Raw genomic sequence first — 15,883 nt, 5'->3', positions numbered from 1 at the left:
CATCGAAACGTCGGTTCACACAATATCTACACGGCGCCACATCCCAGAAGACGGCATTCTTCACGGTGATAAACGTTCGGGTTGCGTAACATACTGGGAATTTCCTTAGTAACTGGGAAACTATTAGCTTCTCGAGGAGGATTCGGCGCCATGGCGTTAGAAAGACGGCGTTTTAAGCACTGTATACGTCCTCTGTTCATGATCCTGTTGCAACAATTCTGTGTATAAACGTAAACCCGCCGTTTCTCTCTCCTGAACGCATGCTGCAAGCATCTGGTCCGGATCCCAGGCAATTTATCTGCAACGGCGGGGAGGCGACACAAAAAATTCAAGTCCGCGGGCGATGTGCCGAGACTAGCTCGCGTTCGTCTGCAAGCCCTGACTCCGCGCATCTGTGGCGATCGCTGCCGTGACGCCAATGTCTCGCCGATGCTCGAAGGAAATCTAGTCTACTTCACTGATTCGGAGAAACATACTGCTTCCATCTTCAGGGTAGAACTGTAAGAGAAGAAACCAAACTGCTATGTACGAGTCCTTGGTCTTTACTGGTTGCCAAAGCAGGGTTCGAGCTGTGCACTTCTTACAACACCCCCCTCCCCCCCGGTGGTCTTTACTTACCCCATTCATAACCAACTTCATAGAGCTGAACCCCTCTTGAGCAGCGGCCACTTATACAGCTATTCAAGAACTTCGCCAGCATTTTATGGCACCCGAAAGTTCATTACTGTGTTCACAAGAGAGTTCCATTAGTCCCTATCCTGAGCCAGATCAATCCAGTCCATACCACCCCATCCTATCTCGTTCGCCCATACGCCTCAAGTTCAGAAGAGCTGGACGCATATTGACTGAAGGTGACGTGAACGTGATCCCTCCGGGCGAGCGTTACATCGAAGCCCAGCAACCGTTGGTAATAACGCCACGAGTTGCGAGCGACACTGAGGCCACAGCAGCAACGTGCGTGCGTGCATATAACCGCTGTTCCCTGCTTCCAACAGCGAACCTAACACCCAAACATGAACAATACCAATATACACGGGTGATAAAGCGATGCGCGAGTATTGCTGCAGGCTCTCTGGGTGTGATCTCAATTCTCGTCCGTCAATCCAGTCCGTAATTAACTAACTTGACGGAGTTGAGACCTTCTTGCGGCTACTCAGCAACTTCCCAGCATTTTGTGCAACCCGAAGGTTCGTTGCCGTGTTCACAAGAGCCCTCCCAGCCGCTCCCTAACGCCATCCAGATCGATCCAGTCCATAACATCCCGTCATATCTCTCTAAGATCCATTTTAATATCATCCACCCACCTACGTTTTGGTCTTCCTAGTGGTCTCTTTCCTCCTGGCTTTCCAACCAATATCCTAAATGCATTCCTCTTCTTCCCCATTCTTGCTACATGCCCTGCCCATCTCATCATCCTTGATTTGATGATTCACATTTTATTTGTGATCTAGTTCGTAATTACAGCTGTAAGGTAAAGTAAAGTTGTCCTTGCACTTAACTAATTAAGCACTACACCATGAAGGTGTACTGGGGAGTAGAGGTATAGATCCACATTTTCTTGACCTCAGAACTAGTTGTAGGTGAGTGGTCAGCTTCAAGCCCTGCCGCTTTACCCCCGGGGAAACCGCCCACGATACCAATTGGATAGGAGGCTGGGTGGACCCCAGAGCCGGTCTGGACGACGTGGAGAAGTGAAAATTCTTGAATCTACCGGGACTTCAACTCCGACCCCTCGGTCGCCCAGCCAGTAGCCAGTCGCTATACCGACTGAGCTATTCCGGCTCGTCGTAATTACAACAGTGAACTTTAATTTCTTGATCTGAGTTGTCATTCCCTCTCTCGAGCTTTCAGCTACCACATCGCGGCCTTACTGCTGGTGTGTCCATCAGAGCGAGTGGCAACAGCGGACGAGGCTGGCCACTGTGTGCGCACCGACAGGCAGCTCTACAGTTGTGTTAATGCTTCAGTATTGTTGGAATTAGAAAATTAACGGCCTGTGTTAAGGATCATAATGAGAATAAAAAAACTGAGAAAGAAATCAGCCCCTCTTTTGGAGATATTTATGAAGATTCGCCCACCCCACTGCAGGAGGCAGCCAGGAGATCTGCAACCGACAAGACCAGAACGGCACGTGTTACCAATCCTTTCTTATTATTTATACAGAGGATCCTTGAGGTACGCGGGGTAAGAAGGTCCTAAGAAATGTTCAGTGGGGTGGGTTTGAAGTTCCGGCCGAACCAGAGCACACCAGTAGCGCCAGGATCATCAGTGGCGTATCTCGTTTTGCCCGAAATTAAAAAAAAACCTAACTGCTTCGCATTCGGTATGTTTTGGCTTCACTTCTAGGCCGAGACACCGGGCTATCCTGTTGAATTTAGTGTTCCTCCTCCGACCCTCTTTACCAGGGAAGTATCTCACATGACGTCATGATCGTGTCGGTCGATACGCTCTCCACAGGTTAAGAGAGTCATGATAGCTCGGTGACTACGTTACGGGCTGGACGACCGGGAATCGAGGTTCAGTTTCCAGAACGAATATTTCTCTGCGCCATACCTTCCAGACTCACCCAGCATCCTCCTGTAAGCTATAATGAATGCGTGGAGCTACACCTTCACGTCGTGGTGCTTACTCAGAGCCGTAACTTTAAATAATCTGAACTAAGAAATAAATATTCCTATTCGAGATTTCCGGGTTCGTGACACGTTCCTTCAGCACGGAGTCCGGACAACGGGCTCCCAACAACTGCCTACTGCAGGACACTAACGGGCACCAAACTCCTTAAGAAGCAACACATCTCAGCCACTCAAGATGGAGCCAGAAGGTTCATTACCCTGTTCACAAGAGCCCACCATTAGTCCCTATCCCGTTCACACTCCTCATCCGTTTTAATATTATCTTCCGGCCGTGCCATAGGTCGGTCGGTTAATCACCGACTTTCACCTTGGCGGCCAAGGTTCGATCCCAAGTAACATCATGTAGAATGTGTCATGCAGGAAGTGGCAATGGGGCAGGTTTTCTCCGAGTACTTCAGTTTCCCCTGCCAATTTTCATCCCAGGAACTGGTGCATATTCATTAATCATCATATCATCAACGCTATATAATGACAGAGCCTCTAATAACGAACGTAAAATTATAATACTACCGTCTACGTGCAGATCTTCCTTGTGGTCTCTTTCCTAAAAAAAATCCGTGGCTTGAGTCCACAAGTGAACTATACCGGCCGAGCGACCGCCGCTTGTCGGCGAAGTTAGTGCCAACTTTAGAGGATACAGAGTGTCGCATGGTCAGCGAAACGGTTTTAATTTCGGTTTTAGAGACCGAAGCCGCTATTTCCTTCAAATTCCTCTATCATGCTCATGACTCCGAGTCGACCAGACCCACTATATCTCAGAAAATCCGGCAGCGCCGGGAATCGAACCCGGAACCTCTGACCACTAGACCACAGAGGCGGTCTCTTTCCTTTAGGTTTTAATACCGAAACTCGGCATAAACTCCTACCTCATGCGTGCTACGTTCCCCGCCCTTTCATCCCCTTTGGCTTGATTATTCGCATAAGCCCCCAGGTACCCTTCTGGGGCGACAAGACACGTCACTGGCCTCACACATCCGAGCGCTGGGGCTGGAGACCGTTAGAACCAAAGGAGAGGCGCTGCTCTATCTGGTTGTCAAGGTGCAAAAGACAAGGTGTACACAAGGGAAACTGCAACAGGGGTAAGGAGGCAGGCCAGGCAACCTGGCCTCTACATTTAAAAGGCCCACGTTCTGAAAGCCGTCAGATTTCAAAGAAAACAATACAGTGCTACACTGAGCAGTCATATTTATACACTATGTTCACTCGGGCAGCGGCAACAAAAAGCGAAGACAATGCCTCCAGTTTCTTACAACCAAAACGCAGTTCTACGTGTAAACTGTAACGGGGAGGATGTGTCGGGCTGCAGGTTGTCCTCAAAAATACAAAAGCAATTCCCATTAAATTTAGCATCAGCACGGGCGGAAGGCTTTCACTGACCAAATTCAGAGCCAGAATTTAACGACACTCTGGTATCGAGACTATTAATGTGCAGCATGTTGCAGAATGAGAACTGGCGGGGGGAACCCGCTCTAGAGCCACTTGTCCACCACAAATCCCACAGGAACTCAAACACAAACCCTACTTTACCCGAAACTCAAATCGAACCACTCCACCGGCCGCAAGAAACGGTCCTCCTTGAGAAGCTGATAGCCGCTCAGCCGCTGAGAAATTCTCCGCCTTTTAAGAAACCCAAAGATTCTTTGCCGTGTTCACAACAGCCCGCGACTAGACAATATCCGGAGCCAGCACACCTTATTTTTTGCCTACTTTCATTCTTTTGAAAAAATAAGTATACAAAAGTAGGCTTATGCGATCACCATGCTGTCTGTGTATCCACCTGTATAATTTTTTCTAATGCGTGTACCAATCTCTATAAAACTCGGTATGTAGACATGGTATCTGCGCCCATCTCAGCGGCGTACTTCATAAATCCCTCCCATCAGTCTACCGCTGCTAGGCAACGGTTAAGTAAAAGGTTACCGCTGCAACGAATACACACACAATAGAAGAATTGTTGGGAGCGCCGTTTTCTATGCGATCCGTGTCATATCAAAGGAAAATGCGATTAGTTCTTCCCAGGATTTCCTGCTAAATACCAATTTTAATATGCGTTTCGGGATTTTCAAAGTTCTGGTTGCTGTGATTCTGATATCCTGGATTGTGACACTGTCTAGCCTTGTATGTGGATACCGACGTTTCGGAAGAACAATCCAGGTGATTGACATAAGTGTAGATACAGCGTTATCGGCCTATAAGATTATACTATGTCACAACGCAGAAGGCCAGACTCTAATCAGTTTTAATATTATCTCCAATCTGTGCTCAATTTCTCACGCGGTCTCTTCCTTCTCAAGTTTTCCAATTAAATTCTAATTTTGCCCTCCAAGCATACCGCAACTCACCCTCTGACGTGATGACCCTTACAATATTTGGTAAGGTAAAGTTCTCGGCAGCGCCATAGCTCAGGCAGTTAGTCGCTGGCTTCCCACCACGGCGGCCCGGGTTCGATCCCGGGGTCTGGTCAAGTGGGATTTGTGGTGGACAAAGTGGCGCTGGGGCAGGTTATCTCCGAGTACTTCGGTTTCCCCAGCCAATCTTCATTCCACCAACTGCTCCATAATGACCCTCACCTATCATCTGGGGCTAGTACAATAGGCCAGAAGTGGCCGCAGTACAAGGGACTTAGTCCCACCCCACTAGCAATTAAAAACAAAGGTAAAGTTGTCCCTGTGCTTAACTAATTAAGCACTATCACATGAAGGCGTATGAGGGAGTGGATGTACAGAGCCACATTTTCTTGATCTCGGTACGAGTGGGAGGTGAGAGATCAGCTTCACGCCCCGGCCGCATTACCCCCGGGGAAAGAGACTCCGGTACCCATTGGATAGGAGGTTTGTTGAACCCCAGACCCGGTCTGGGCGACATGGAGAAGAGAAAATTCTTGACCTTACCACGACTCGAACTTCGACCTCGCAGTTGTCCAGCCCGTAGCCAGTCGCTATACCAACTGAACCATCCCGGCTCTTACAAATTATGAAGGTCCCTACGATGCAGTTTTCTCCATTCTCCTCTCACTTCCTCTCTTTCTCAGCTCCAGATATTCTTACATGCATTTCATTCAGCTCTGCACAGGCTCCAGGCACTTAGTATTTCCTTCCTTTGGCCCTTCCATATATTCACCTTCTTCCTGCTCTCTCACTATTTCTTTCCCACTCCTTATCATATCAACATTTCCTTCCCTTTCCTTCCTCCATCTCCTTTATGTCGAAACACTTCCCTTGCCCCTATTCTTGCATTCTTCTAGGCCTTTAGTACCTCCTACCTTCCATATTTGATTCCCTTACAAAACTATAATTTGTGTCTGGTTCTGTATGGGTGTGAAACTTGGTCTCTGACATTAAGGGAGGAACATAGACTGAGGGTGTTTGAGAACAGGGTGCTGAGGAGAATATTTGGACCGAAGAGAGATGAAGTGACAGGAGGTTGGAGAAAACTGCATAATGAGGAGCTTCATAACTTGTACTCTTCTCCAAGTATAATTAGAGTGATCAAGTCAAGGACGATGAGGTGGGCAGGGCATGTAGCTCAAATGGAGAACAGGAATGCATAGGATATTGGTGGGCAAGCCAGAAGGGAAAAGACAAATGGGAAGACCAAGGCATAGGTGGGTGGACAATATTAAAATAGATCTTAGAGATAGGATGGGATGGTATGGATTGGATTGATCTGGCTCAGGATAGGGACCAGTGGAGTGCTCTTGTGAACACGGTAATGAACCTTCGTGTTCCATAAAATGCTGGGAAATTCTTAGAGTAGCTGCAGATTTGGCTTCTCCTCAAGAAGGGCTCAGTTCCATAAGTAAGTAACTTTCTCTGTATATCCTCTTACTGTCACTAATCTCTACGCATCCTAGAGATTGCAAAAGCCACTTTATATACTCCCCGTAGCAACGGGCGTGTTCAGTACTTCCCAGAGTGTGGTGGGAACACGGCACTGTTTATGTGTAGACGTCCTATTGCTGAACTATAAACATGAGGTTTGAGTTTCTGATGGCAGTGAGTTTTGCACGGTTTCTGAGACGTGACACAGTGTGGTTTGACAGGTACCGACACTTTGCAGAAATATGTTGTTCCCATCTTGGAGCTGGAAGATTGTGCTGAAATGTTGGTACCTATACTACACCCATAGTGGAAACAAGGACTTGTTACATCATTTAGCGACGCACACGTTATGGTATCATTAGAGTCACCAGGTCGTTTTCAACACATATGCAACATCTGTACGAAGGTTGGGAGTGATACGTGGAATTTACCAATTAAAACTACATGGCATCACTCCCCACAGAACAATTATATTGATATCCTCTGAAAGTGACTGGAACTTCATTTCCAACTTGACACAAAAGCACATACATCATGACCAAATTCATAAAATGGCTACTTCAACAGAGAACTACACAATTTAATTAAATATTAAATAAAGAGTTTGGCAAAAGGCAGCAAACAAATTAAAGTAACACCACTTGGACACACTCACCGGATTGCTGCGTTCTGACTCTTAGATCTGGTGTGTTGTCAAGGCTGGAGAGCGACAATCTTCTCCGAGGAGTTGACCCGAGTGAGGTGTCACTCAAATTCAAGGTAAGGTCTGTAACAGGTGACAGACCAACTGCGGGAAAGGTTGTGGGGGAGTCTGCTGCAGCCAACTGAAGGCGGATATGGTCAGGAAGTTTTAAGTTGGACATGGTTGCTGTTACTATGCAAATGGAAAAATAATGCTTTTACTCTGAAGAAGGGAATAGATTTCCAGAGAAGCAGTCTGTGCTGTTGATTTCCTGCAAAGAAAATTGAATATCATTTAATAAAATGATATTGGTATAAAGTCTCATGTGTGCAGAAGCTCTGAAAAGTGAAACAAAGATTAAACTGCATAAAACTATGATTCTACCTGTAGTTTTGTATGGATTCAAAACTTGATCTCTAACCGTAATGGAAGAACATAGATTTATGATGCTGCAGAACAGGGTGCTGAAGAGAATGTTTGGACCTAAGAGGGAGAAAGTAGCCGGATGGAGAAATCTACAAAACTCAAATGGCATACAAATCAGAAAACTTAACTTTAACACCATTAGTTATTTTATAAATATCAAACACCATTAAAATCAGAAATATCTGAACTGTACATGGCTAAACTGGTAAGCATATTGTTAGACTGGATTAATTCAGTAGGGTTGGGGGGGGGGGCGAATATGTTAGGATGTTGTCTATTGTGTCCATGTTTTCAATTCCTACAAAAAATGTAACTGAGATAAATTAGGGGTGTGTTAGACATCTCGACTATACTATCCTTTACAACGGCATAATATAAACTGAACAAATGTCTCATAGACAAAATTTTTGTGATTTTTTACACATGCCTTGCACATCAAAGAATCTATTTTTCTTAATCAGGTTTTACAAAAATTAATTCGAAAACTGAAGTCAGATTCTTACAGTAGCGCTATTCTTTAAATCGTGCAGCAAATAAATATCGAGCTTCATGAGAAAACAGTTAAACACAACATCTCAATAGCCCTAGTTATGTGTGAGTCGTGCTGAACATTCGACATGGAAAAATACAAAATTTGGTTTCTGAAACAAACACTATTTAATGATGAACCAAATTATCATAATCTGTATATAAAGTGAGTTATATTACAGCCACCTGTAAAGAAATCGCGAATTATATTTTCATTATACTATAATTTTGAAAAATGTACAATTATACATACCGACTAGTATTTGTAACTACCTTCGAAGTCACATGGTTTGAAGGTCAAGCTGGTAATAGTCTTCTGGATGCATGAACATTACTACTTTTCTCGTTTCGTTTACATCAACATAGACAAAAATGTGTGCACCATGAACCACATAATCAAAATTTTCCACTCATAAGACCTTAGCAACAAAACAAACAACCCTCACAAGCCACCTCTTTAATCGTCTTCAAACAATTCCAAATTCCGCACTCTCCTTCTCCTCCTCTAGCTGATTACAAACAACTGCTAGCTACCGCCCATTCCCCGAACGGAAAACAGTACGACACGACAACTGAGATTTCTCCAGGCTAGCCAACATAGTCTGAAACTTTTCAATTAACTTTGAAAGTTAAATACTTTGAAGTTTTAAAAACCATGCAATTCAAACATTTTATATTTTAATTTTACTATATTACACTATTACATAAAATATACCAGTAATTACGCATTATCTCAAGGCATTTACATATAAATGAAAGTTCTAGAAAATGATCGTTGTTGGAAACGAAATTCCCTGGAATCGTACACATATTATATAAAATCGCCGTCAGAGTCGTTGCACGCTGAGTCATACACTTTAATACAGAATTTGTTCACTAGATGGACCCAGCACCCAACTCTAAAGTTTTACTAGTATTAAATGGGGCGTTTGACGGCGCCAAATACGACGCAAATACAGAAAAGGGATAAAGTATTCTCTTGAAGTCGGAAATAAGACAATAGCCTGTACCCTTGATGAAGCCGCAGACGATGTAGGATATTAGTATCTGTATCTAAATAGATGAATGGGCCTGCTTCAGTATTCTTAAATTTGTGCATAGGTTATGTACTTGTCCTTGCCATCTAAGAGGTGATTGTGGTACTATTGTAAGCTTTCTGACAGCTCATCCCTTATTGTGGGTAGTCTAAAATGTAACAACTAGTTGAACCAGTAAATTATGTATGTACAGCATATGAACCAGTTTAGCTCTGTCAGTGTAGATACTGGCTTATGAGTTGAGCAGCCAGGGAATAAGAAATTCATTCTTGACAAGGGCAAGAGATTTCTTTTCTTCACTGTTCAGACAAGCTCTGGAGCACACCAAACCTCTTATCCAATGAGTATCAAAGACTTTTTTCCCTTGAAAATAAACAAGCTCATAAATAAATAAAGCTCATTGCTCATTCAAAACTAAACACAAATTTAGACTGTTTTCCTAGTACTTACCCTCATGCTGGAGGTTCACACCTTCTTTGCGGTCTGCGGTTGCCTATTTAACATATCAGAAGCCAATATCAATTTAGAACACAAAATGTGATTAAAACTACACAAAATCATTTTCTATATCTTCCAGCCATCTTACTTTGGGCCATGCCACTTTCCTTCTACCTGACTTCAAAAAATTGTCTTACCCACCCTTGTATGTTCAATTCTGATCAAATTCTTAAGTACTCTAACCTCCCTGTAGCATTTTATACTTGAAACATTATCAACTTGTTAATACAAAAGAAATAACTCACTCAAGCTGATTCCAAACAACACAGTCCTTGAAATGCTAATATTCTCTGTTACTCAAAAAATTCTCAACAGTTCATGGAACCTAAAGGTTCTTTACCATGTTCACAAATAGTCATCTCTGCCAGCTATCCTGTGCCAGAAATAAACACTCTCAGTCTATTCAGTCTGAGTATGAGAGCAAGTTTCACACCCATACAAAACAAAATTACATTTTCCTATTTTTTTAATCTACCTCACCCAAACATCGGTGGGGAATGTTGCAGAATGTATTCTAGAACTATGATGAATATATTCTAGAACATTTCAAAGATAGAGGGAACAATATGGTGATTGTACAGGGTGATTCATATAGAACAGGCCCAAAGAAGTGAGCTGTAATATAAAATATACCATCCAGATATTAAAGTAATTTACACATATCTTATCTTGGATTGTGTGCCATGATCAGAGCAGGTGTTGAAAGTGTCCGCCGTTTTCAAGTAGGCACTAGAAACACTTGCTGTTCAACAGTATACTCCATGACTGTCGCCTGCACACTGCAGACACGTTTCGGGATTGCCCTTGACCTTGCAGCACAAGGGCTGCCACTTGCCGGATCATGCGTACACCATTCGACTCAGCACTGCCCACAGGTTATGATGTCATAATTGTGAGTGGTTATATGCATCACCTGCGGAATTATTAGCAAATTCATGGGGCCAGTTCTATACGATTCACCCTGTATAATACAACAGGAATGCACATCATCTAAAGCAAACATTTTTTAACGTATGTCAAGGTTTGTTATCTACGGCCATCCTCAATCCATACTGCACATTCTAAAACCGAGATATTAGAGGTGATAAAGTATGAATGTTATCTTACCTTTCAGACTTACCCAATCTTTGTACCACATAATTCTGACTTTCTCCTGGTACTGAAGAAGAATATTGGGATGATTACATTAAGGAGGGATGAGATGGTCAGGTCTTCAGCATCCATTCGGGACCTGAGAGATATGAAGACATTATAACGAATGTAGGCTGGAAGTAGAAAGTGTTGACGAGGTTCATTGCCACTGATATGGGAGTCTCTACCCCTCCAGCCCAACAGATTTTTTAAAAAATATCAAACTTCACACTGAAGATATACACCAAATGTTAATACTGTTAGTTCCTCAGAACTCTAGCCTTGGTAGAGGGGTCATACCATCTCTCGCAGAGCTGAGGGAGCAGTCTTTTATCAGCTTACATCAGCGTGGGTACTACCAGTTTGGAATTAGCATCTTGGAGTGTGGTCAGGTGTATAGTCCGTTGTGTATCTACTCCTGGTCTCCGTAGGCAATGTTTGCCGCTCAGGGAGTAGCTCTGAACGTCACCACAGCAAGCGTACAGCTTCGCATGCTCCACAACAGCCTTTACCTTTCTGCGCAGCTAAGGTTACAAGGCACTAACTTTACCAAAAATTAAAAGTATTTTTCAAAAAAACATTCTTCTTCTGTCCTAAAGAGTCTCAGCCTGTCAGTAAAAATATTCTAAATGCCTTGAACTTCAGTTTGTGAGCACATTCTCCGGCTGCCATTGCTGCAAAACATTCTCGTGCACTCACAAATCAATCACAATGTTCCATTAAGATGTACTGACACTATGTACTCTCAAGCCACAAAAAGTAATCCCATGTATTCTTAGGACGACTGCACTCAACATTTCCACCTTTCTGCTTAGTGCTGCATTTCCTCCTCCTGTGCCCTGTGTCAGCTAGACCAAAGCATTTGTTGTTACCAAAGATTATCCCTCACAAGAATTGCATGAAATGAATGATTTGACAGTTGGAGACAAATACAGGAAATTGTGAGGTAAATGGGACTTCCTTCTGTGACCTCAAAACAGCGGAGTTTGTGAAATAACAGGGAAAATTATTCATGAATAAGGATAGACTGTAAACTAACGGATCAGTGTCTGTAAATCATTACCAGTAGAGTTACAAATGAATTTCATAAAATGGGAAACAAAATAACTTCATATTAGCTTGAGGTTCTCACAGTACAGAATATTATAATCATGATTTTCCAGAATGTAATGATGTTTGGTGTGCCAAACATGTAGCAACATCATAAGGAATGTGTTCACTAAGTCTTCTGAGATTAAGATGTAAGCCAAGCAGGGAAATCTCCCCATTCTAGGCCACATGCTCCCAATTTACTGCTCAGAACCACCATCCCAATACTCCCTTCAATATACGAGGTCTGACAATAGAGTTTGCAAACTCGCCATTGTGTCATTGCCATGGCAGCAGTGGACAGACACCTCAGTATGATTTGATGATGGTGGCATATCAGCGATTCACAGCTGTGTTGTTGTTGATCTATGGCAGTCTCTTTCTGAGGGGCATCCATTATTGTCTGAGTGTGTTCTGGTGTGCTGTTGCGAGAATGTTGGAACAAACATTAAATTTGTTAAACTTGGCAGGAGTGAAAACAAAATCAGAGAGATGTTACTGTATGTTTACAGGGATAAGGCTATGAAGATAGCAGCAGTTTACAAGTGGGTAATATGTTTTTCTCTGATGGAAGAGAAAGTGTCACTGATGAAGAGAGAGCAACGAGCAGAGCTGAAGAAAATATTGCAAAAAGTTTGTCAAATTGTGTGTGAAAATCGTTGGATCACTGTCAGGAGCACAGCAGAGCAAGCAAACATCAACAGAGAAACAGTGAAATCTTAACTGAAGACCTTAACATGAGGAAGACATGTGCAAATTTGTCCCAAAGGATCTGCTCATACGGCATTGTCTTTGAGGGAGTTTTTAGCTAGTAAACAAATAACTGTGCTCGAACACCCTCCCTATTCACCGGATCTAGCCCTCGGTGACTTTTTTCTGTTACAAAACATTAAGGAAATATTGAAAGGAAGGCATTTTGATGACATTGATGACATCAGGAGTAATATGACGGCAGCTCTAAAGGCCATTCCTCAAAACCGGTTCCAAAATTGTTTAGAAGGGTGGATTAGGCACTGGCATCGGTGCATAGCTTCCCAAGGGGGGTACTTTGAAGGTGACCGCACTAATATTCAGCAATGATATGTGTAGCACTTTTACCGTGATGAGTTCACAAACTTTATTGTCAAACTATGTATAAAATATTATTTTCCCCTATCAGTTTGCTTTTTCTACCACGTACAATTTTCCTTAGTTGGTTTGTTTCTTATGGCCTGAACAGGCAAGAAGCAGATTCCTTGGAAACAGCCATACACATCAATCAGCCGATGTGGTGTAACATTGCACAACTCAGTGATCTTAATATTCAGTGATGTAGGAGCCTCAGTTCTCAGAGAAGAACATCAGTTTCTGCATTTTTAATTTCATGTCAACAAGATCTGACACTTACATGGTCAATTATGGTAAACACAGGAACACATATTATTAAACCATCAGTTCTTTTGAAGGGTGTACTTTTACAGTATCAGGAGAAATCGGTTCATAAGAAAAACAGCAGCCTACTAAAATCTATAACAAATTTTGCTGACCTCTATTATGCTACCAATGTACCAACACATCTTTGTTAAGAATGTTCATTAGCCCAAAATATGAATAGCTGGCAATTCAGCCTGCTAATAATTTTCCTGAAATAGGCCTTTTACAATTTTTCAGATTGTCATGGACTTTGTTATTAGGGAAAACACAGAAAATTGAATTACTGAGTACACTGTTGTACATGTCACAAATTGTAATGTATGGTTCGCCCTTCACACATTATAAACAGGTTCATAAGTGTTGCACCAACTCTCCTACTTACAGATGTCTGTAACACATTTGTGTCAGGGTAGCTTAGTCCTTGGCCAGTGGACAATTCTAGGAAATTCCCAAAAATATGCCACTAGGCAATCCCAAAAGTTTGCCACTTGTGACTAGCTACATAAATCCAAAATTAACATGGTGCTCATGCCGGGGTCATCCCTACAGGCTTTTGTAGCTCACCAAATAGACGGTGACATTGCAAGACACAAGAGGTGTAAACATCTCTGAAGGCACCATCACCAGAAGCAGACAGTGACACGTTTCGTTATGTCACCATTAGAACTGTACTAGATTATATTTTCAACATACAATGGGAACCAAAATCCCCACGCCGGAGATCTGAAGGAACACAAAGGGCTTTTTTTAACCAAACGGTTACCTGGTCACTGCATGACATACCCTCAAACACGTTTGAACACCAAATTAATGTGCAAGAAGCCGCCTGTTTGGATATTCTGGTATGATGAAATGTGTCAAATGGTATGATGATGAATAAATGGTAAACTGGAAAAGCTGTGGAATGAAGCATTCTAGCCTAAGTGAGTTACTATGCTACGGGACTCAGAAAAACAATACAGAAACCTCTGTCAGGATAACTAGTGGCCTACCTGAGCATGAGAGCCTGTATTTCATCCATTAGAAACTCTAATGGGAGAAAAAAGGACCCATGCCACAATAATGAATGAATAGTTCATTATTCGTACACGCTGCACAAGAAATCAGTAGGCACAACAATGAAGAAGTGCTGACAAACTTGGGTGATATTATGTGAAATACTGCTTAATTATCTAGGTTATGCAAATTCTTATCTCTCTTACAAGACAGAATTCACTGTAAGGCAGCAAACTTTTTTTTTTATTTTGCATGTAGGCCTACATGCTGAGGTACCAACCCGTACAACACGTTTACAAAGTTATTGCTATCAGCTAGGGGTGGCAGTGATGTTCAAGAATGCAACTGATTGCAAATACATCCCAGTGTACTGGTATCTATCTCTTTGTTTGGTGAGAATTACAAGTAAGATCCCTAGTAAACACCAGAGGCATGAACTCAATCACATCGACTTGGGTTAATGTACCCAGCTGTGCAACACGCCTTATTTTGTGGAACATTCTAAACTCGCCACAAAATTAGGTTATGTGCTCCACATATAATTTTAGATTTTCCATAGATTATGGAAGTATCCACAGATGACTCTTAAAAGAAAACAGTTGAACATAAACATAAATGAGTACAACTACTGTTTTTCTGGACATTATCCATCGTCCTCCTGAGATAGGAACTAGCTCTGTCGAATTGGCCCAAATGAGTAAGTTCAACCTAAAGACGGTAACTGAATCCACTATCCGAAACGTTGTGTGAAAATGAAAACAAGGTGATCAATAATGTCAAGAAACACAGTAACTGTATTAATACACCATCCTCAAAACTTTCCAATCATCAAAATAAAATTCTCTGGAAAATTCTGTCTTTGATACCACAAAACAAAGATTCCATGAAAGTAAGTTGGGTTACCTTACAGCGAAGTTTAAAAAGTTAAAATCAGGAACTTCAAGGTAAGAAAATTTGGACAAATGGGAAATTTTCAAACATGACATACAAATTAACAACAATGCCTGTACGTAACATGAGGTCTATGAAACTGTATAAATTCATTACATCAGCTCATCTAGGTGGAAAGTTTGTACAGCACAATGTGTTTTCCAGACAGTGCCACTGTGAAGTAAACTCATGCACTGGGCTGGCCTGAGTTCATACCGAGAGTGTCTGATCTTTCTGCCCAAGTCCATCCCTGTAAAAAATTCACTGCATAACTTGACTGAGCCCCATTGCAGCAATATATCGCACTGCCGACATCAAATACATTCAGCCTTATTCTTTAGTATTTCAGCTGCATATCTCTGCATATCTGATACGATCCATCCAGTTATATAAACCATATGGAAGAAATCCATACTTCCATATGACACATTGTACTGATATTCACGTTCTCTCCATCGCTGTAAACACTTTATGGTATCAAAGTTGCCAGAGTTTAATTTGTTTACAATAAGAACATATTAAAAATACATTTAGCTTCTGTAAATAAATAAAACTGATATACAGTCACCAAGATGGTGTCTTGACATATGAAACAATATACCTCACAATGGGTTTCAAGTTTTCTGAGTGGGTAGATAATGTAAACATTTAGTAGCATTCAAGCTATTTGTGAGAAATAAACTGGTTTTGATCAAACAT

At 42.2% G+C, this 15,883-nt stretch overlaps 1 protein-coding gene across 1 annotated transcript in view; it reads right to left on the bottom strand.

Moving 5' to 3' along the window:
* The window catches only part of LOC111873536 (M-phase inducer phosphatase), a 58,994-nt gene extending 50,274 nt beyond the window's left edge, over window positions 1-8,720 (bottom strand). Inside the window, exons 1-2 of the mRNA XM_023868325.2 lie at window positions 8,344-8,720; window positions 7,110-7,407 (exon numbers count right to left, since the gene is read on the bottom strand). Coding sequence (XP_023724093.1) covers window positions 7,110-7,317 — 208 coding nt within the window. The 5' untranslated portion in view covers window positions 7,318-7,407; window positions 8,344-8,720. The remainder of the gene's footprint in view (window positions 1-7,109; window positions 7,408-8,343) is intronic.
* Window positions 8,721-15,883: the final 7,163 nt, after the last annotated feature.

This window comes from Cryptotermes secundus, unplaced genomic scaffold (genome assembly GCF_002891405.2).
Source record: "Cryptotermes secundus unplaced genomic scaffold, Csec_1.0 scaffold395, whole genome shotgun sequence".
Taxonomy (NCBI): Eukaryota; Metazoa; Arthropoda; class Insecta; order Blattodea; family Kalotermitidae; genus Cryptotermes; species Cryptotermes secundus.
This window is presented reverse-complemented; position numbering and strand designations above follow the sequence as displayed.